Genomic DNA, 23,317 nt, shown 5'->3' with positions numbered 1-23,317 from the left:
ACTGAATTGCCAATTTCAAATTGCCAAATTTTGATTTCATAGTAATTTTAAACATTGAATTTGTTACCAGAATAATAATGTTGGAATGCACGTACAAAATGACGACACACTTGCAAATTATACTGTATGTGCAGCTGTGTGTGTATGCAAATTATGTCTCTGGTTCTAAAATGTTCTGAACATTACCTTGCTACATGGTTAATGACAGGCGAGAAGTTGGTAGGTCCGCAGAGCTTGATGGACTTTAGACTCTGGTAATAAGCCTCAATGATTCCATCAATGCCATTGCAACATGGATTCTGAGGGTTTCTATTCTGTAGGAAGACAGGAAAAAAAAAACACAAAGGTAAAATCAAATAACCAAACAGACAGGGCCTCACGGTTATGTGGAGAGTGATAACCCACATTTTAGAGTCATGAATAGATGCTTACATTCTTTGAATAAAATGTAAGTTCCACTTTTAGGGTTGCCAGGGTGTTATGTAGTTGCTATGAAGTGTTCTAAGTGATTTTTTGATTTGGTTGGTGGGATTTATGGGGGGTTGCCAGAGCATTGCTATATGGTTGTTATAAGGTTTTTTTTTTTTTTGCGATGCCATGCAACTGCTCTGGGTGGTTGCTAGGGTGGTATGTGTTATTTTATTTTGATTTTTATGCATTGCAGTTGCAAATGTGTCATGGGTGGTTGCTTAATGGTTACTTTCTAGCTCAAGTCAAAAATACCCACCCCTAGTTTCATCATTCGCAAGGTAAAATCTTTTAACAATTTATAGTTTTGCTGACTTCACGAAAGCATTCACTTCGCTCTCTCTAAAACACAAACATCCAGCTCTTGTGTCATTCCAGTTTGTATCTTGAAATCTTTGAACATGGAATAAAAAAAGTACAAGAGATGTTTTGGACTTATATTTCCAAAGAGATTTCTAGAGAATGTAGGATTATGTCAAGTGCTCTAAAAAACTGTTCTGAAATTGAAAGCTTTGTGTATTGTTCTGACTGGAGACAAACACAAGCAATGAGAACATTCAGAAACAGACTTGTGTCCTCAAAAACTGGATATGCTGTGACTACAGCGTAAAGCTATCTGTGCAGGACTGGTGTTTTACAAACTGCTTACCAGGGGAAAATCATGGGATATTCTTTCATCAGGAGGCAGTTTGGCTCCAAAGCCCAGTGCGGAGAACATCTTGTCGCTGCCATAGTCCTGTATGATCTCCCCCACAGCTCTGAGTGCCAAGCTGTAGACATTGGGCTGATAGGGATTAATGTAATGGAGGGAATTGGGCTGGGCTGGGTTGCCTGGGAACCATATGAAAGAAAATGTGTACTTTTAGAGCAGCTTAACCATTTGACGGGAGAAGTATTCAAACTGAATTGCCAACAATGTTTAAAATACATACTGTACATATTCATGGCTACACTGTTGAATAGTATAATACATTATAAATCATGACAACATAATGTGACACATTAAATAAGGTCTTATTTTATGATGTATTTCAATGTATAATACTCTTTAACAGTAGAACTAATATAATGTAACAATGTTTACAGTTAAGACTAATTATTTATTTATGCATTTAAAAGCATTATGAAATTACTAGATTGTTTGATGAATGTAGTTTTCTCTCCTGTCGATATATTTTCCCCTCAATAAACTCTTAAGTACTACTTATTGAATATAACGTAGTTGTAGTAGAAATTTTTAAGTATGGTGTTGGGTTATAGAAGTATATAAATATAAAATTGTTTGTTTTTATCTCTTTACTCTTTATGTAAACTTAGAGGCTGATATTATATGAATCCAGAAGAAAAAAATAAAGCTAGTGATGTACAAAAATAGATTTTGCAGAGATGGCCCTGTAATGCAATTGGTTTTGCTGTATTTCCTTTGAATCTGCAAATGAATGTAAAAGGCTGGCCTCTCAGTATAATCACACAGATCAGAGCTCTTTATCGCATTAAACCTCACCCATTATGATAGAGGGTTGCTATTACTAGCCCTTTTTCATGCCTCATCTGCATACATTTCAATAATTTCATCAGCCTTCTGATGGAGATGGCACTCACCATTAGAAGCTGTGAAATCAATCGCCACCGTGAAATTAATCTGAGTTCTGCACAACAAAGAGACGGGAAAAAAGGTAATGGTTATTTCAGCCATACTTCAATCTTGTGAACATTAAGGTGCTCCAGGTGTAATAAAAGCACATTATTAAAACGTAAACATGGTAATAAATGCAAACTCTTTAGGAGAGAATAATGAAATTGATAAAGTGAGAAATCATTGAGAAGGACTCTTAAAAAACATAAAAATAACACAAAAATAATACAAAGGTCATGTTCTGATGTACAATACATTTATATTTCGTGTTGTATATGTTTTGTTGTTCGCTTAACAACATGCTTACAGTTCACTAATGTGACACTGAGTGTCACATGAGGAACCCTATTTGGCATGTCTGACTGACCATTTAAAGGATCACTTCACCCATTTGCATTTAGCTTTGTATTGTTAGAAACCCAGTCATATATTATAATGATCATGGATTTTTCCTTTGTTTTTCCCTGAGATGGGAGAAATAAGGATTTAAGTGTTTTACTTCCTGCTTATTATGACGTAAAAATCGTCATTTTGCGTCATAATAAGCAGGAAGTCAAAATTCATTGAAAAGTGTAGAGACTACAGACACTAGCTTATTATTATTCCAGGGGATGGGACCCACTCACCCTACAGGCCTATTACAGATCAGTGGGTGGGACTAAACTTACAGAAACGAAAATGAAAATCCGCCATCTTGTTTGGAAGCTATGTAGCTAAGCTAACCAGCACTTATGGAGTCAGATTTACGAAAATGGCTGGAGGAACAACTCATGATATGGAAGAAGAGGATTTTCAAAGTCTGTTGCTCGAAACAGATGTTCGTGGCTATCTATACGAGCCACAATATAGCGCAAAGCAGCTGAGGCTGATGGAGGAACAGGAGGCGGCGGCTGCAGCCGAGGCCGGAGACCTGCCTGTCGCGTCCGAGGAGCCCGGGCGTGCTCGAGCTGGTGCGGACTGGTGGTGCCTGTGCTCTTGTTGTGCGCCTACGGACACAGAGCTCGAGTCCGTCTGCTGCAAGAATTTGAAAGATGCCAATTTCTCCTCGAAGAAATGTCTGAGGCAGACAAGGACACGGATGTTTGCGTTGTGAACGATCCTAGTTTCGCCCCGCATATGGACAGAGGCGTCCTGGAGACATATTTCAGAATTCCGAAGGTAAACTGGAAACGCCAGCCGAAGCCTGCAGGGACAAATGGACGTCTAACTGTAAAATAAGTGTTTCAATTTTATTTATTATTCATTTCGTGAAATGTACACAATTTCTTCAAGCATTATTATCACGAAATGATTCCCGGTTAATAAGTTACGTAACGTCAACTGTAAACTGTTTGTGCAGTACCTTTTTTAATGCACAAAAAGCTTACTGTGGCATTGTTTACTACTGTGGCACGTAAATACCATACATCGCTAACTGCCTCAATGTCTTGTAGACAATATCGCCCAACAGCCTAACAGCCTAACAGCGGTGTTCTGGATTAGTGGGAGTGGCTTGTGGAGCTGTGCAAATGTGTTGCATTGTGGAAGTTGTGGTTTTCCATACAAATGAGCCCTAAAGTTATTTTCTGTAATAACTCGGTCAATAAGGCACCAAATTCGAAAGTTTTAATAGATTTCGACTACATACATGACCCACTTTCAATGAAGATCAATGTTCCCACGGGTGAAATGCTCCTTTAAAAATTGTTGGGTGTTCCAAATCACTCCTTTTGAGGTTCCATATCATTTAGGATGCTACCTTATACTCAGATAGCAAGAACTTTTGGGCCAATAGTGGCTGATAGCTGTCACATTTGGCCTAGGTATGGTATGGCAGAGCACAGCACATAAGTGCAAAATTTTCACCTTATATGTTTTGCCATGGCTTTAGGATTGGAGGGAATTTTCTTTTGGATGACCATTTGTATTGAGGTATATGGCCCAGATGACAGCACACAAAGTTGCAGTCCAGAGGGTGAGTTAATGTGATCATCCGTTTCTCTTTTCTTTAGTTATAACTAGGGCTGGTAATTTAACGCATTAATTAGATTAATTAATTATGGAGAAAAATAACAAGTTAAAATTATTAACGCATTTTAACACACTTGCCCTGCGCCAGACCTATGTGGATAATCTGCCATTTCATACAGTCGATTGATGACTAATATGAGGCAGAACAGTTATAACCCATGTAAAGATGAATGAACATCTCATGTCTCATGTAATCTCTCAATCGAATTTTGTCAATAAAACCGCTTGCTAATAATGTAACGAAGCAGCATTTCATTTACCTCAAGCAAGTCATTCAGTGTACACAGCTTGTTACTTTGCAAGAAATATGAACTCTGGGGAAGAGCATTTCGCTTAAAATTTGCACTATATTAGCCTACACATTTATCATATATTTTTACTCAATCTGATAGTGATATGCTTAACTAATGTACATTTTAAATCTGTCATGAAAACAAAGTAGAAACATAATTGTATAGTTATATTTAGATATTATGTAAAAACTGCCTATGCGCAATTTACATGTTTGAGTGTTGATTATAGTATCTAAAAATAAATAGAAATTTAATTTAATAGTTTGGACTCTGTTGCTATTTATAGCCTTTAATATTTTAGTTAAATTATTTTTTTTTATCCTGAAGAATATAGTAATAATACAAATTTGATAACTGAATTCATTCAAATAAGGAGCCTCAATTTGTTTAGGAAACCACTGTAAAAAAAAAAAAAAAAAAAAAAAAAAAAACTAACTTTTATGTTGTCTTCTCCTCCTTCCGTACCAAAAGCTCATCAAACTCTAACTTCCAAACCAAGGAAATAAATCGTCATTTTTGTGTTTTCATTAATGTTGGTTTTCATAATAAGGTTTTCCATTACCTAATGTTTTCATTATTATGTATAATATTAAGTATTATGTCAAAAAACAGCGTGTTGTTAGAGTAGCTAATGTTTTGTTTATTTAAAAAAATGGCTACACAACAGCACTCATGTCTTGGGTGGTAGAAAAAGACAATGTTGATTTGCAGTCATTAATAATATGTGCTTGTCTTAATATTCAAATGATATCTAGTATATGATACTAATTATGGTATACTAATGTTCTTTTTTTCTGACTGTGAATGAGAAAAGCTGACGAGATTTACTAAAACGATCAATTATTGTAAATGTATTCACTCATTTGACATTCACAACCTAGCACACATCTATTATCTTATCTATTGTACTTCTGCTATTAAAATTCTATTATTTATATATATATATATAATATTACTGTGAATCAAATTTTGTGCCAGTTCTAGGCCAGCAAACATGTACTAATCTGTGCTACACTTTAGCTATTGATTTGGGCGAGATCTGAGCCAAAGGAAAATTTGCTGACTGGATAGACAGTAAGCAGTATAGTTCACAAGAGTGTAGGACATAGTGACTTTTATGAGGTGTACTCTGAATCTAAGTCATAATACGTTTATATTATGGCGCTTTCCAGGATATTAAAGGCATCAGAAATAAATGCTTATTTATGCATGTGTTTTTCATTATTTGTGATTTTAACATTGCACCAGGAGAATAGATAAGCAGGATACAAGATGAGTGTGTGTTTGCTGGGACATTGGCAAAGCGTTAGCAATCGTTAGCTTGTCATTAGCGTTTTCATTCAAACCTATCGCTGTTTTCTTTTCTCCTCTCCTCTCTCTCGCTCCAGTTTTTCACAAGTTCATCAAACAACTGTGGTAAGAATATTTCATCAAGCACAGTGAGTAATGTTTTCTCCTGCTATTGTTATTTGCACCTCTTGTCACATGTACAGTTTATCTATCTCTGTCGCAGATGAGGGATTCACATGTGATAAATGCAGGGAAATAGTTAGGCTGACAGAGAAGATTTCAGAATTAGAGACACGCATCCAAACTTTAATTAAGGACAGTAAGAATGTTAGGTATCTAGATACAGCTTTGGATGCGTCTAGCTCAGGAATTCCTGTACATTGTTCGGTTCCGGCAACAGAGCCCCTGCAGCAGGGCAACTGGGTGACAGTGAGGCAGCGTAGTCGTGGGTCAAAACACCGCTCTTCTGTTCCGTTAACATTAAACAGGTTCTCCCCACTCAGTGATGCACCCAATGAGAAACCTGATGAAAGTGCTCTAGTTATTGGTGATTCTATTGTACAGAACGTGAATATAGAGACACCAGCCACCATAGTCAAATGTTTACCGGGAGCCAGAGCGCCTGACATCTTGGCAAATTTAAAAGTGCTGGCTAATGTTAAACGTAAATACAGTAAGATTGTTATTCATGCCGGCGCTAATGATGTTCGACTTCGCCAGTCGGAGATCACTAAAAATAACATTAAAGAGGTGTGTGAACTTGCAAGCACGGTGTCAGACACTGCAATATGCTCTGGTCCCCTCCCTGCTTACCGTGGTGATGAGATGCATAGCAGATTGTCATCACTCAATGGCTGGATGTCTAAGTGGTGCCCACAGAATAACATAGGTTTCATAGAAAATTGGACGAGCTTTTGGGGCAGACCTGACCTGTTGAAAAGAGATGGTCTTCATCCCTCCTGGGGTGGCGCCACTCTTCTCTCTACAAATATGGCAAATAGTCTTAGTGTTTATACTTGACTAACTAGGGCCCAGGTCAGGAAGCAGACAGACTGGCTAAACCGACCGTCTGCTGGCTGCCTCACGTTACAGAGGTCAGCTAATTCTCAGCACACAGAGACTCTTTCACCTAGATATCACACTATAGAGACTGTGTCTGTTACCCGAACTAAAAATACAAAAAACGTCCAAACCAAGTTAAGATTAACAATTTAATTGAGGTTCAACAAATAAAAAACGGATGCAATACGGATAAACAAATGATAAAGCTTGGCTTATTGAATATCAGATCCCTTTCTACGAAAACACTTTTTGTAAATAATATGGTCACTGATCATAATCTAGATGTGCTCTGTTTGACAGAAACCTGGCTAAAATCTGATGATTACATTATTTTAAATGAGTCCACCCCCCAAGATTACTGTTATAAACCTGAGCCGTGTCTAAAAGGCAAAGGGGGAGGTGTTGCTTCAATTTGTAACAACGTTTTCAGGATTTCTCAGAGGGCAGGCTTCAAGTATAACTCGTTTGAAGTAATGGTGCTCCATATAACATTATCCAGTGAAACAAATGTTAATGATAAATCCCCTGTTATGTTTGTACTGGCTACTGTATACAGGCCACCAGGGCACCATACAGACTCTATTAAAGAGTTTGGTGATTTTACATCCGAGTTAGTTCTGGCTGCGGATACATTTTTAATAGTTGGTGATTTTAATATCCATGTTGATAATGAAAAAAGATGCATTGGGATAAGCATTTATAGACATTCTGAACTCTTTTGGGGTTAGACAACACATTTCAGGACCTACTCATTGTCGAAATCATACTCTAGATTGAATACTGTCACATGGAATTGATGTTGATAGTGTTGAAATTATGCAGCCAAGTGATGATATCTCAGATCATTTTTTAGTTTTGTGCAAACTTCATATAGCCAAAATTGTAAATTCTACTTCTTGTTACAAGTATGGAAGAACCATCACTTCTACCAGAAAAGACTGCTTTTTAAGTTATCTTCCTGATGTATCCAAATTCCTTAGCATATCCAAAACCTCAGAACAACTTGATGTAACAGAAACTACGGACTCTCTCTTTTCTAGCATTTTAAATACAGTTGCTCCTTTACGCTTAAGGAAGGTTAAGGAAACCAGTATGACAACCATGGTATAATGAGCATACTCGCACCCTAAAGAGAGCAGCCCGAAAAATGGAGCGCAGATGGAGGAAAACAAAACTAGAGGTATTTCGTATTGCTTTGGCGAGAAAGTAACCTATCCTACAGAAAAGCATTAAAAACTGCTAGATGCGATTACTTTACTTCTCTTTTAGAAGAAAACAAACATAACCCCAGGTATTTATTCAATACAGTGGCTAAATTAACGAAAAATAAAGCCTCAACAAATGTTGACATTTCCCAACATCACAGCAGAAATGACTTTATGAACTACTTTACTTCTAAAATCGATACTATTAGAGATAAAATTGCAACCATTCAGCCGTCAGCTACAGTATCACATCAGACAGTGCACTATAGACCCCCTGAGGAACAGTTCAACTCATTCTCTACCATAGGAGAGGAAGAATTGTATAAACTTGTTAAATCATCTAAACCAACAACATGTATGTTAGACCCTATACCATCTAAGCTCCTAAAAGAGGTGCTTTCAAAAGTCATAGATCCTCTTCCGACTATTATTAATTCCTCATTGTCATTAGGATATGTCCCCAAAACCTTCAAACTGGCTGTTATTAAGCCTCATCAAAAAAGCACAACTTGACCCCAAAGAACTAGTTAATTATAGATAATTATATAATTATATAAAGACTATATAATTATAGTGCTGCGTTTGACACAATTGACCACAACATTCTTTTGGTGATTCTATTGTACGGAACGTGAATATAGAGACACCAGCCACCATAGTCAAATGTTTACCGGGAGCCAGAGCGCCTGACATCTTGGCAAATTTAAAAGTGCTGGCTAATGCTAAACGTAAATACAGTAAGATTGTTATTCATGCCGGCGCTAATGATGTTCGACTTCGCCAGTCGGAGATCACTAAAAATAACATTAAAGAGGTGTGTGAACTTGCAAGCACGATGTCAGACACTGTAATATGCTCTGGTCCCCTCCCTGCTTACCGTGGTGATGAGATGCATAGCAGATTGTCATCACTCAATGGCTGGATGTCTAAGTGGTGCCCACAGAATAACATAGGTTTCATAGACAATTGGACGAGCTTTTGGGGCAGACCTGACCTGTTGAAAAGAGATGGTCTTCATCCCTCCTGGGGTGGCGCCACTCTTCTCTCTAGAAATATGGCAAATAGTCTTAGTGTTTATACTTGACTAACTGGGGCCCAGGTCAGGAAGCAGACAGACTGGCTAAACCGACCGTCTGCTAGCTGCCTCCCGTTACAGAGGTCAGTTAATTCTCAGCACATAGAGACTTTTTCACCTAGATATCACACTATAGAGACTGTGTCTGTTCCCCGAACTAGAAAATACAAAAAACGTCCAAACCAAGTTAAGATTAACAATTTAATTGAGGTTCAACAAATAAAAAACAGAAGCAATATGGATAAACAAATGATAAAGCTTGGCTTATTGAACATCAGATCCCTTTCTACGAAAACACTTTTTGTAAATAATATGATCACTGATCATAATATAGATGTACTCTGTTTGACAGAAACCTGGCTAAAACCTGATGATTACATTATTTTAAATGAGTCCACCCCACAAGATTACTGTTATAAACATGAGCCACGTCTAAAAGGCAAAGGTGGAGGTGTTGCTTCAATTTATAACAACGTTTTCAGGATTTCTCAGAGGGCAGGCTTCAAGTATAACTCATTTGAAGTAATGGTACTTCATATAACATTATCCAAAGAAACTAGAGGTATTTCGTATTGCTTGGCGGGAAAGTAACATATCCTACAGAAAAGCATTAAAAACTGCTAGATCCGATTACTTTTCTTCTCTTTTAGAAGAAAACAAACATAACCCCAGGTATTTATTCAATACAGTGGCTAAATTAACGAAAAATAAAGCCTCAACAAGTGTTGACATTTCCCAACACCACAGCAGTAATGACTTTATGAACTACTTTACTTCTAAAATCAATACTATTAGAGATAAAATTGCAACCATTCAGCCGTCAGCTACAGTATCACATCAGACAGTGCACTATAGATCCCCTGAGGAACAGTTCCACTCATTCTCTACTATAGGAGAGGAAGAATTGTATAAACTTGTTAAATCATCTAAACCAACAACATGTATGTTAGACCCTATACCATCTAAGCTCCTGAAAGAGGTGCTTCCAGAAGTCATAGATCCTCTTCTGACTATTATTAATTCCTCATTGTCATTAGGACATGTCCCCAAAACCTTCAAACTGGCTGTTATTAAGCCTCTCATCAAAAAACCACAACTTGACCCCAAAGAACTAGTTAATTATAGACCAATCTCGAATCTCCCTTTTCTGTCCAAGATACTAGAAAAGGTGGTATCCACACAATTATATTCCTTCTTAGAGAAAAATGGTATATGTAAGGATTTCCAGTCAGGATTTAGACCGTATCATAGTACTGAGACTGCTCTTCTTAGAGTTACAAATGATCTGCTCTTATCATCTGATCGTGGGTGTATCTCTCTATTAGTTTTATTGGATCTTAGTGCTGCGTTTGACACAATTGACCACAACATTCTTTTGCATAGACTTGAATACTTTGTTGGCATCAGTGGAAGTGCATTAGCATGGTTTAAATCGTACTTATATGACCGCCATCAGTTCGTAGCAGTGAATGAAGATGTATCCTATCGATCACAAGTGCAGTATGGAGTACCTCAAGGCTCAGTACTAGGGCCGCTACTCTTCACGCTTTATATGTTACCCTTGGGAGATATCATCAGGAAACATGGTGTTAGCTTTCACTGTTATGCTGATGATACTCAGCTCTATATTTCTTCGCAGCCCGGTGAAACACACCAATTTGAAAAACTAATGGATTGCATAGTCGATATAAAAAACTGGATGACGAGTAATTTCTTACTGCTAAATTCTGAAAAAACAGAGGTGTTAATTATAGGACCTAAAAACTCTGCTTGTAATAACCTGTAACACTGTCTAAGACTTGATGGTTGCTCTGTCAATTCTTCATCATCAGTTAGGAACCTAGGTGTGCTACTTGATCGCAATCTTTCCTTAGAAAGCCACGTTTCTAGCATTTGTAAAACTGCATTTTTCCATCTCAAAAATATATCTAAATTACGGCCTATGCTCTCAATGTCAAATGCAGAAATGTTAATCCATGCATTTATGACCTCAAGGTTAGATTATTGTAATGCTTTATTGGGTGGTTGTTCTGCATGCTTAGTAAACAAACTACAGCTAGTCCAAAATGCAGCAGCAAGAGTTCTTACTAGAACCAGGAAGTATGACCATATTAGCCCGGTCCTGTCAACACTGCACTGGCTCCCTATCAAGCATCGCATAGATTTTAAAATATTGCTTATTACTTATAAAGCCCTGAATGGTTTAGCACCTCAGTATTTGAATGAGCTCCTTTTACATTATAATCCTCTACGTCCGCTACGTTCTCAAAACTCAGGCAATTTGATAATACCTAGAATATCAAAATCAACTGCAGGCGGCAGATCCTTTTCCTATTTGGCGCCCAAACTCTGGAATAACATACCTAACATTGTTCGGGAGGCAGACACACTCTTGCAGTTTAAATCTAGATTAAAGACCCATCTCTTTAACCTGGCATACACATAACATACTAATATGCTTTTATTATCCAAATCCGTTAAAGAATTTTTAGGCTGCATTAATTAGGTAAACCGGAACCGGAAACACTTCCCATAACAACCTATGTACTTGCTACATCATTAGAAGAATGGAATCTACGCTAATATTTGTCTGTTTCTCTCTTGTTCCGAGGTCACCGTGGCCACCAGATCCAGTCTGTGTCCAGATCAGAGGGTCACTGCAGTCACCCGGATCCAGTACGTATCCAGACCAGATGGTGGATCAGCACCTAGAAAGGACCTCTACATCCCTGAAAGACAGCGGAGACCAGGACAACTAGAGCCCCAGATACAGATCCCCTGTAAAGACCTTGTCTCAGAGGAGCACCAGGACAAGACCACAGGAAACAGATGATTCTTCTGCACAATCTGACTTTGCTGCAGCCTGGAATTGAACTACTGGTTTCGTCTGGTCAGAGGAGAACTGGCCCCCCAACTGAGCCTGGTTTCTCCCAAGGTTTTTTTCTCCATTCTGTCACCGATGGAGTTTCGGTTCCTTGCCGCTGTCGCCTCTGGCTTGCTTAGTTGGGGACACTTCATCTACAGCGATATCGTTGACTTGATTGCAAATAAATGCACAGACACTATTTAAACTGAACAGAGATGACATAACTGAATCCAATGATGAACTGCCTATAACTCTCATTTTGCATTATTGACACTGTTTTCCTAACGAATGTTGTTCAGTTGCTTTGACGCAATGTATTTTGTTTAAAGTGCCATATAAATAAAGGTGACTTGACTTGACTTTACATTGAGCCAAGCTAACTAATGCCATAAGTACAGATTTGTCTCCTCTTATTAGACTGCTCTCATTACAGAGCTTACAGCTGCAGTCACACACACACCAAATCACCAAATCAGAAATATAAATCTTAAAATGTGTGCACAAGTGTGTGTATGGTCCTGTCCCCTGATCATTAATATCCCAGCAGGTTCAAAACTAGCCAAAAACAACAATATTTTCATAAACAGCAACAAAACTTGCCCTGTAAACATGAAGCACCCAGACTGGATCCACTTTGAGCTGTATAAGGGCCTTAAAAGTTAGGCCCGACTGGACCCGAGCCCGACAAGTACATTTTGATTGACAGCTTTTTAAAAGCCTGAACCTGTTTACAGCCTGACATTATACAAATGTGCGCACGCACACAGCTCTTTTTGCCAGAGGCAAGCCTCCGTTTAACCTACTCAGCATACATTATCGCATCTTTCTCGTGCTAATCAAAACACATCACACCGAGCCAGTGTAAAATGTTATAAATTAAGCCCGAACCCATCGGGTCCCATCGGGTTCAGGCAAAGATCTTCAGCTCTAGTAGCCATACTGTTAACTTAACACCATGCTAACAACAAAGCCCAACTGAAATCAGTTGTTGTAATCACACACACACACACACACACTAATTTCAACCGATATTCATTCATTCATTCATTCGTTCATTCATTCCATACAGCAGTCAGTGGGGTCCAAAGCATGACAATGACTCTCAACTATCAAATCAGTCACACGTAACAACATGTGATAACTTATGTTATCAACATAACAGGCACATAACTGGTTAAGATGCTGCCTTAAAAAGTAGCTGCTAATGTTGACATTGGAAAGTGATATCCTAGTGATTCCACAGATAAGAAGGAGCATGAGACAGCTGAGTAAAGATATCCTACCATTACTCAAATTCAGTTGAAACTGAGCCAGTCATACCATCTGTTAGGATGATGCTTACAGATCAGAAAACATGTTTGTGTCACACCGCACACCCAGTGTGTTCATACTGGCATATTAGTTGTTGCATTTTCATTTTCAAAATTATTCCTGTTTTATAAAGTCTGAATTCAATCCTTCATACATTTTTTTTATTCTGTTTTCATTAATTTAATTCATTCTCATTCGTACATTAATTTATAATAACCTAAGTAAATCAAAACGCACACTCCAGATAACAACACAATAGTAGGTTCAATGGGAAAAATGCCAATTTCTGTGAGGATTTTATATCATAGATCAAGCCATCATGTAACAGACCCTTCCATAACTACTAAACATATGTAGTTGGCCATATGACTTCTAGAGTTATGTAATTATGTTAGGTTGAAGAAAATAAGTCTTAGTAATCAGGAAATGTTTAGGTATGATATCCAGGGCAACAAAGGCTTATAGTTCACTAAATATACTGTACATACACATTTCTTTATATATTTATAAAAAGTTTTTTTATTATTATTCTTTGTTTTATGTGTAATGTCTGGGGCTATTTAACCGAGCCAGGTGAGGCTAGTCAACCAATACCATACATAATTGAAAGGTTGACAGAAGCAGAAATCTGTCAGAAACACTGGACTAATGTGTACAGCTTGACAAAAGTTCATTCAGGCCACTGGTACCATTGCAGGCCGGAATCTTGATTGATTCTGGCAGGAACTGAAAGCTAGTGAGAGTACTTGAGCAGAGGTGAACATGACAGCATTTCCAGAGGTTTCAAACAAACTGAACAGCTATATCCTTGATAAACTTGAGGGGAAATCTGACAGTAGTCTACTTGTGAAACGACTACAACTTAAACAAGGAGCTGCGTGGAATTGGGGCCCATGAAGCGCCAGATTTTGCTTATGTTATAGTGAATGATTTGGTTGCTGCAATGTTGTCCGTATATGGTCTTCTAGGGTGACTTCTACAAGTTAACACACCTTTGGGTGACAAGTTTAGAAGGAAGACAAAGCCAATTTTTGTTTTAAGACTGACCATGAGGTGACGAGTAGTCCTCAAGGTCTCTATATCAGAGAGGATGTAATGTTCTCACTGTAATCAGCACAAACTGGGCTATAATAATATGTGAGCAGCATGTATGTACATGATTGTGTTTTTGAGAAAAAAAATGTTATGCGAGGTTAGTGAAAAACTAAAAATGTTAAATCAATTGAATAAGGCCATAAAACATATACAGAACATTGGTTCCCGGGACTTTTGAGAACTGGAGCTTGTAGCCTAGAATCTTTCCTTCTAAATTATGTGAAAATCATCTTGTTTACTCACTCACTTTAAACTTTCTAAGACACTTTTTGTTTGTAAAAGTCATATGCGAGTAGGCGATTGTGATTTACACCTGAGAAGACAAAGGCCCGCATGATGAGCTGCATAATGAGCCTTTCAGTCAGGTTTGTGACTGAGAGGGAAGAGTTACAAAAAAAAATGTGAGGCCAAAATAAATGTATATAATTTTATGTTTGTAGTTTATTTAGAATATAATTAATTATCCCACAACATAATTTAATATTCCCTTACGAGTGCAGATAAACAGTTTATTAGGAACAATCAAAGCTGACTTTCAAAGCTGATTTTTTTGCATCATTACTCCAGTCACACAATCCTTCAGAAATCCTTTTAACAATCAGATTTTCTACCAAAAAACACATTTAATATTATTATTATTATTATTATTACTATTGATGGATGGATAGATGGATAGCAACCGTACTTGATGGAGAGGGCAAATTAAATGAAGCCGGTGCAACAGGCTTTTAATGTTTGATTGATATGTATTCATAACTAATTAAACAGTTACAGAATGAGCAGCCTTAATTACTGTAGAACACATTATCATGTGGCTCCTGCAATTGTGTCCTAAGTCCTGCTTGTCGCTGAGGGAAGCCCCCTGCATCCGCCCCCGCTCACGCGCCGCATCTGCAGCAGCCTCCAAGTGGTGCCGTGGAGCTGGGCGCAGGCAGGCTGCCCCTCCCGTCCCGGCCCCCGTCAAACTTGGCGGTGATCAGAAGAGCAAGAGGCCCCGGGACGGGTGACCCAGAGAGAGGTAGCTGCTTTCTGGGGGATGGTGAAGGCACCTCTCCCTCCCCTGGAGGAGGGCCAGGTGGAGAATCTGGAAATCTCGACAGGAGAGCAGTTTTCGCCACATGGCAGCAGTGGGCAGTTCGAGAGCGTCAACAAAGGCCCTACTCACGCACCCTCTGCCAACCCGTGGAACCAGGTGAGCCCTGCACCCCACACTCACACCACACTCCGGCCTGCTTACAAGCAGCCCGAGTTGGGTCCCTGTGTTCCACCTCCCTGTGTTGCACTGCGGGTACGGCTGTGGTTCCGCTTGCCCCGCTTGTACGGTTTTTAAGCGACTGGTCAGCGCTACCCAGCCCTTGGCTATGTGATTCAGATCACCCGGCATCCCCTCAAGCTCTGCGGTGTCCGCTTCACTACAGTGAAAGCGTCCGATGCCTCTGTCTTGCGGGAAGAGATCGCAGTCCTACTGGCGAAGGACGCGATAGAGCCGGTCCCACCAGTGTGTTCCACAGGTGGAACACACTGAAACTCTTTCAGAGGCTTCTGGGGCATATGGCGGCCACGGCGGCACTTACACCGCTCGGCCTATTACATATGAGACCGCTCCAGCACTGGCTTTATGGCCGAGTCCCGAGGTGGGTGTGGAAGCGCGGCACTCACCGGGTCCAAGTTACACCGGCCTGTCGCCAAACCCTCACTCCGTGGTCAGATCTTGCATTTCTCTGGGCAGGGGTGCCCCTAGAGCAGATCTCCAGGCATGCTGTGGTTTACACAGATGCCTCCACCACCGGCTGGGGGCCCACGTACAACGGGCATGCAGTCTCAGGGGTTTGGATGGGCCCGCAGCTGCAGTGGCACATCAATTGCCTAGAGTTGTTAGCAGCGTACCTTGCCTTGAATCGTCTCAAATGCAAAGTTACGAGGCAAGCATGTGCTGGTCCGAATGGACAACACTGCGACTGTTGCGTACATCAACCGACAAGGTGGTCTGCGCTCTCGTCGCATGTCGCAACTTGCCCGCCACCTCCTCCTTTGGAGTCAGAAGGTTCTGAGGTCACTTCGTGCCATTCACATTTCAGGCCTGCTCAGTCATACAGCCGACGAGCTGTCTCGAGCAATGCTCCCGGTAGAATGGCGACTCCATCCCCTGATGGTCCAGCTGATTTGGAGGTGGTTCAGAGCCGCTCAGGTAGACCTGTTTGCTTCTCCAGAGACCTCTCACTGCCAGTTGTTCTACTTCCTGACCGAGGGAACTCTCGGCACAGATGTACTGGCACACAGCTGGCCGCGGGACCTAAGCAATTATGCGTTTCCCCCAGTGAGCCTTCCTGCACAGACACTGTGCAAGGTCTGGGAGGACGAGGAGCAAGTCTTGCTAGTAGTGCCGTATTGGCCCACACGGACCTGGTTTCCCGAACTAGTGCTCCTTGCGACAGCCCCTCCTTGGCCAATTCCTCTGACGAAGGATCTACTGACTCAGAGATGGGGCACCATTTGGCACCCGCGTCCAGACCTTTGGAAACTCCATGTCTGGTCCCTGGACGGGACGAGGAGGTTCTAGGTGACCTACCCCAAGAGGTAGCAAACACCATCACTTCGGCAAGAGCGCCGTCTATGAGACAAGCTTACGCCTTGAAGTGGAACCTGTTCGTCGAGTGGTGTTCTTCTCGCTGAGAAGATCCCCGAAGATGTCTGATTGCGGTCGTGCTGTCCTTTCTGCAGCAAGGGCTGGAGCAAAGGCTGTCTCCCTCCACCCTCAAAGTCCAGGTTGCTGCTATTGCTGCGTACCATGACCCTGTGAATGGGAAGTCTTTGGGTGAGCATGACCTCATCGTCAGGTTCCTTAGAAGGGCCAGGAGGTTAAATCCATCCCGGCCCCCCTGTATACCCTCTTGGGACCTGTCTCTAGTGCTTAAATCACTACAGCAGGGCCCATTCAAGTCTTTGCATTCAGTTGAGCTAAAGTTTCTTTCATTGAAAACTCTGCTCCTGCTTGCACTGGCCTCCATCAAGAGGGTAGGGGACCTGCATGCATTTTCGGTCGACGATTCGTGCCTAGAGTTTGGGCCGGCTGACTCCCAGGTAATCCTGAGGACCCGGCCTGGCTACGTGCCCAAGGTTCCCACTACACCCTTAAAAGACCAAGTGGTGAACCTGCAAGCGCTGCCCCTGGAGGAGGCAGACCCAGCCCTGGCTTTGTTTTGTCCCGTCCGAGCATTAAGGTGCTACGTAGACCGGACACAAAGCTTCAGGACCTCAGACCAGCTCTTTGTCTGTTATGGAGGCCGGCAGAAGGGGAGTGCCGTCTCTAAGCAGAGGATGGCCCACTGGAATGTGGATGCCATAACCCTGGCTTATCAGGCTCAGGAAGTGCCCTGCCCGTTCAGGTTGCGAGCTCACTCAACTAGAAGTGTTGCATCCTCCTGGGCGCTGGCTCGTGGCGCCTCGCTGACAGATATTTGTAGAGCTGCAGGCTGGGCGACCCCTAACACGTTCGCTAGGTTCTATAGCCTTCGTGTAGAGCTGGTTTTCTCCAGTGTTCTCACCTCAAACGGGTAGTGGCACTGAGAGGCCACGGTTAGTGTCAGCGTGCTTAAACTGCTCCAGAGTCTCCGTAATTTAGACCCTGTTGCGATCCTCCATCACCCTAAGCAGCTGGACGCGGCGGAACATCCGGCGCCAGGCCTTCATGATGTATCTGTGAGAACCATGGAAGGGTGGGTTCCATATTGAGACCTAAGCGGTACTCGTATGTGTATAGTCCACGGTATAGCCTTAGAGCCCGTGTTTCCCCGGCAGACTTCTGCCTTCCCGAGAGGGTTTTTAATAACCTCAAATTTCTCTGTATACTCATAAACGGATGCTATATGTGTATTTGCCTCTGAGACCTCCTTCCGTTTTCCCAGTGTTATCCAATCTCACCCAGTGAGGAAGTGCTTTGACAACGGTGAGTGGAGCTACTTGTTCTAAGCCCCGGCCTACACCAAAAAGGGGCGCAGGCGGCTCACACAGGGCACTGTAAGGGGCAGCACCAATGGCACTTTGATAGGGATCCCATATTTGTCGGTCACCGACGTGGCGTCGAGAGTGACCGACTGAAAGGGAACGTCTCGGTTACGTATGGTAACCCTCATTCCCTTAAGGAGGGAATGGAGACGCCACGTCCCGTTGCCATGGTTGCTGTACCGCCGCTGAGCTGCCGGGTCCCCGGCTCGGCTCCTCAACGAAAAACTGGAATGCATTGCACCTGCAGCCTTCTTATACTCACGCAGTGATCAGCGGCAGCTGGATGCAATAATTGCATGCCAATGTGCATTGGCTCGTATTGTTTACACTCGAAGTAGATTGGTCTATCGAAGCGATATCCCATATTCGTCGGTCACCGACATGGCGTCTCTGTTCCCTCCTTCAGGGAACAAGGGTTACCATACGTAACCGAGACGTAATGAAACCCTAGCTTTGTGGTGTTAATCCTGCATTTCAGTGGCAAACTTATAAAGTGTAAAATAATTTTACGACTAGATGTTTAGCAATAGACACACGCTCTTGTGTTTATACTGTATATGTGTGTACATACATTCATATTTATATTGGAACATTTTATGTTCAATATACATTCACAAAAAAAAAAGAAGAAAACTTTATGAATATTCCATGTAATGCTATTTTTGTCTTTATTTCTAAATATCGTTATATGTACCAATTTATAGCCATACATATATTGCATTACATAGAAACATTTAAGCACTAGTTTCCATATATGAAAACGTATTATGTGATATAGTACATCATATTTTGCAGTATGTTCCCATAAAGTTTTGTATGTGCTCTTGCTCTTCATTCACCTCCTATATTCTGGTAAGGTAAGTCCTATTTTGTTGCATCTGAGAGCTAATTAGCTGTTATGCTAAGAGACAGAACACTAATGACAGTAACACTAAATCCATTCTGCCATTAATCTCATGGATTAAAGCAAATAAGGGCAGAGCTAACTTGCAACAGCATAACATACTGTAGTTAATGAATCATACAACTCTGGATCTTCTCCCTATGATAAATAAAGACAGTTGTTAGTGTGACTCATTCCAGGATGCAAAATCTTCCTCTAAACACACAAACATGGCTCACAACAGCTGTCCTTTGAGAGAAATCTACACACGAAACCAAAACTGTATTTTACGACTGCAGATGCTTCCAGAGTTCTTCTCCTTGAGGGCTCCATAATACCAATTAATAGATTGGATTGTTCTTCATCACAATGGCTGTCTCTCTAGAACACTGTGCTCTACATCTCCTGGAGCTAATGAGGTGCTCTCAACACTAGTGTCAATCATTGCTCAGGGATGCCACAGAAAGACAGATGACAGGGAGATGGCAATAAGCAAGATAGGGGGAGAAACACTAGCTGTTTATCACAGTAAAGCATTCAGTAATAGCAATTGAAATAAGTGTCAATTAAATGAATATAGAGTTAGCAGGGAATATAACACAATATAAAAATATGAAATATTTGATGAATTAAATATTTTCTAGGTGGATCTGAAATATTGAAATAAATAAATTTAATGTTCATTTTAAATGTAATATTTAATAAATTCAGATGCACTTGTAAGAATTCAGTTGATATACAGTACAGTAACAGGTGTAATGTACACACTGTATCTTTCATTCTGTCTTCCACCTTTTATGTCTGGTTTGTGCTTTGGTATTGATTTTCCCATAATGATAACGCCATGATGCAGTGTCCAAGTTCCTCTTCGAACGGGAACGTCTCAGGTTATGTAGGTAACCCAATTCCCTAGGAAAGGAGACGCTACGTCTCATTGCCATGCCTAGGCTATGCCTGTGTGCCTCCTTCTGGCAAGTAAAATTTGGTGGGATGCATTTCAGGCTTCTGTTTATAGCCTTGGCCATGCACTACATTGCATCACCATGTCATTACGTTCTGCCAATCAGACACATGCTTAAGGCATTGGCTCACAAGGAAGTGTTTTGATAGCATCAACGCAATTACGCAGCTTCTTGTTCCCTTCTCAGGGAACCAGGTCACATACATAACCTGAAATGTTTTTACAATTATATTGGAGAATCAGAAAAAAATACAAATTAAAAATTTAATTGTAACTAAATTTACAGCTACAATTTCTCTAACTATCTTTAAATCTTTGTCTTTAGCAAAGTATGATCATAGTTAGTTGGAGTATTTTGCTGTGGGCTACAGCACAAACACTGTCATGCAGAATTACACTAAGAATGTTTCATACTGCAACACCCAACAGGTGCAGAGAAGCTTTTATCATGGCAGAGGAAAAATTTGCATAAATAGGGAAACTGAAAATGTGGTTTCCATTAGTAATGCGAGCGAGTTCTCGACAAAATCCATTTACAGCCCTACACAACTTTCCACTTTAGCCATTCACACAATGACGTGCACTGAAACACAGCTGCCATTACTGCCAAGAAACATTGCTTTGGAGTTGTCTCCTGAAAAATAACACCACAAATAATTCACTTACTATACAGTATATGCACTTGCATGTCTTTCTATCTACTGAACATGTTAAAAGGAAAAGTTCAGCCAAAAATTATAATTCTGCTTTTGTTCATTCTTACATGTTATTTTTGTCCACAGATATTTTTGAAGAATCTTCAAACAGCTGTGACCACGGCTGTAAAAGCTCCAGAACCAACACAAAAGAATCATAAAAGTAGCTTATACACTAAATATAATGAGACATACAAATGACAAAACCACATTAAATCAACATGAATACAAAAAGTAAGAACTTGACGCAACTCCTTTTAAAAGCTTTTCAGCTTTGTCTTCCTTTCTTGACACTCGTATACATCGTTGACCCTTAAATCACTGCTGTCATTATTTACTGACTACCTCCAATCCTGAATCCAAAACAAGTGCACTAATGGGTTATTCATTCCATTATTTCTATATGGATTATATCAATAAATGATAAGCTGGACATTCCAGTACTGTTACAGGAAGTGTGAGAGACACATGCAGACTTTACCCTCCAGGAGTGGACAAATTCAGCTCAAGTACACTGACCTTTCACCAAAACATCTTAGAATAAAAGGAAGGAGTAGCCATTAAAATAGACGTCATGCGGTGTGGTGTCACAGCAGAGGTGAACACAGCCTCCCTCTTGTCACCATAATAAAAAGCATTGCTCAATGTGGGTGTGCGATCTGCCATGCATGGATGCACCCTGCCTACCGCTCGCATTTAATAGCACATACATAGCAAACACCTGTGCTAAGATTAGCAATTCATCCTCAACTATTATCTGCCATGAATAGACTTGGTCACTCATGATGTTTGTATGAACTCTGTCATCTGTACTGCCAGTGTAATTACCCAGAAGCCCTCAAAAAGGACATCAAGAATCTGTCGAGACCTGCTGTTGAGGACACAGACTGCGTTGGGGGTGGTTTGGGATCAAAGCTAAATACAGCTGTGTTATCACCACTGGAAATGTGAGAATTTAAAAGCACCAAGTCACTTTGCTTTCCACAGGCATGTGTTGTCTATTGGGGTTTCCACCTCAGAAGCTGATTGTAAAGAAAACAAGTGTGTGTAAATTAAATGAGCAAAGCATCACTTACCCGCCTTTCATGTAATCCAGGAAGGTGAATTCAATTTCACTGAAAAACGACCGCAGTGTCACCTGAAAACATGAAGTCAAGAAACCCCATGATGATTCTTCGTGTTGATATGTTGCTATATCAACATTACATGGAATCTTCTAAGTAAAACTGATTCTGATATACATTTATATTTTACATTTAATAATTTAGCAGACACTTTTATCCAAAGCGACTTACAAATGAACAATAGAAGCAGTCAGGTCAACAAGAGAACAACAACAGTATACAAGTGCCATGACAAGTCTCAGTTAGTCTAATACAGAACGCATAGCCAGGTTTTTTTTTTTTAATAAATGAAAAGACAATATATAAGTAAAGAAATATTGCCTCAAGCATACTTTAGAGATAGAGTTTATCTAAAGCAAGCGCAATGCACATTCATAAATTAATATTTACTTTTATCTTGTGTTACATTTTATTGTCAGCATTGCAAGTAGCCTAGTAGAATGTGCATGAAATTAAGAGTAATCCTGGACTAAAATGGAATGAAGATAATATAAATTTGTGGGGATAAATGGCTGAAACGTGTTCAAAATCTTTGACAGCGTATCTTAAACTTTATGAGGACTGTAAATTGCATAAATGTGTAGTCAGCAAGTTAGCAATACAGTAGGAGGACAAGTTAAATGGGCTTTACCACCGCGGCGGTGCCGAATTCAGTCGCGTGTTAAAATAATTCACTTAACTACCGCCAGGTGGCGCAAAGGGACGAATTTTGAACTGACTGTAATAATAAAATGACGGTTTGTAAACTAAGATGAAAGGACAAGTAAAACATCAATAGCATTATATTATAACATTTTAACATCCTTAAAAACCATTATAAACTTTATAGTAAGAGTTAATTTAAAATGTGGGATAGTCTTAGGCTACAGTAAAAATGTAAAAGAAAGTCCTTTACACAAAGTCTTACTGCATGCTATTGTCATTAAACAGTCATTACTAGGTATATATATATATATATATATAAACAGACCAGAATAAAAATATAAAATGTTCTAATCTGTGTGTGTGTTCCTATATATATATATATATATATATATATATATATATATATATATATATATATATATATATATATAGGAACACACACACACGGATTAAAAATATATATTTTCATTCTGGTTTGCTCTTAGCAAAAATGAATAAATAAAATCCTTCAAGTTCCATATGAGGAACGAAATGAGAACGGTCCAGCATTAAGACCGCACTAACAGCAATAATTCTTATTAACTGCTATTGTTCTTGATTTTTCAAACTGTCTCCAATTATGCCTTAACTGTGTGAGCAAAAATTGAGTATGGTATATTTCAGCTGTTTTATGCGCTGGTGCCTCACGCGCAC

General features: G+C 40.1%; 1 protein-coding gene across 1 annotated transcript in view; it reads right to left on the bottom strand.

Annotated features, from left to right (window-relative positions):
* The window catches only part of LOC132099089 (copine-8-like), a 230,629-nt gene that overhangs the window by 34,327 nt on the left and 172,985 nt on the right, over window positions 1–23,317 (bottom strand). Inside the window, exons 13-16 of the mRNA XM_059505532.1 lie at window positions 21,932–21,993; window positions 2,071–2,117; window positions 1,118–1,299; window positions 187–314 (exon numbers count right to left, since the gene is read on the bottom strand). Of these exons, the coding sequence (XP_059361515.1) occupies window positions 187–314; window positions 1,118–1,299; window positions 2,071–2,117; window positions 21,932–21,993 (419 nt within the window). The remainder of the gene's footprint in view (window positions 1–186; window positions 315–1,117; window positions 1,300–2,070; window positions 2,118–21,931; window positions 21,994–23,317) is intronic.

Source organism: Carassius carassius, chromosome 22, assembly GCF_963082965.1.
Source record: "Carassius carassius chromosome 22, fCarCar2.1, whole genome shotgun sequence".
NCBI classification, from domain to species: domain Eukaryota; kingdom Metazoa; phylum Chordata; class Actinopteri; order Cypriniformes; family Cyprinidae; genus Carassius; species Carassius carassius.
The sequence above is the reverse complement of the archived record's forward strand: the minus strand, read 5'-3'. Positions and strand labels throughout refer to the sequence as shown.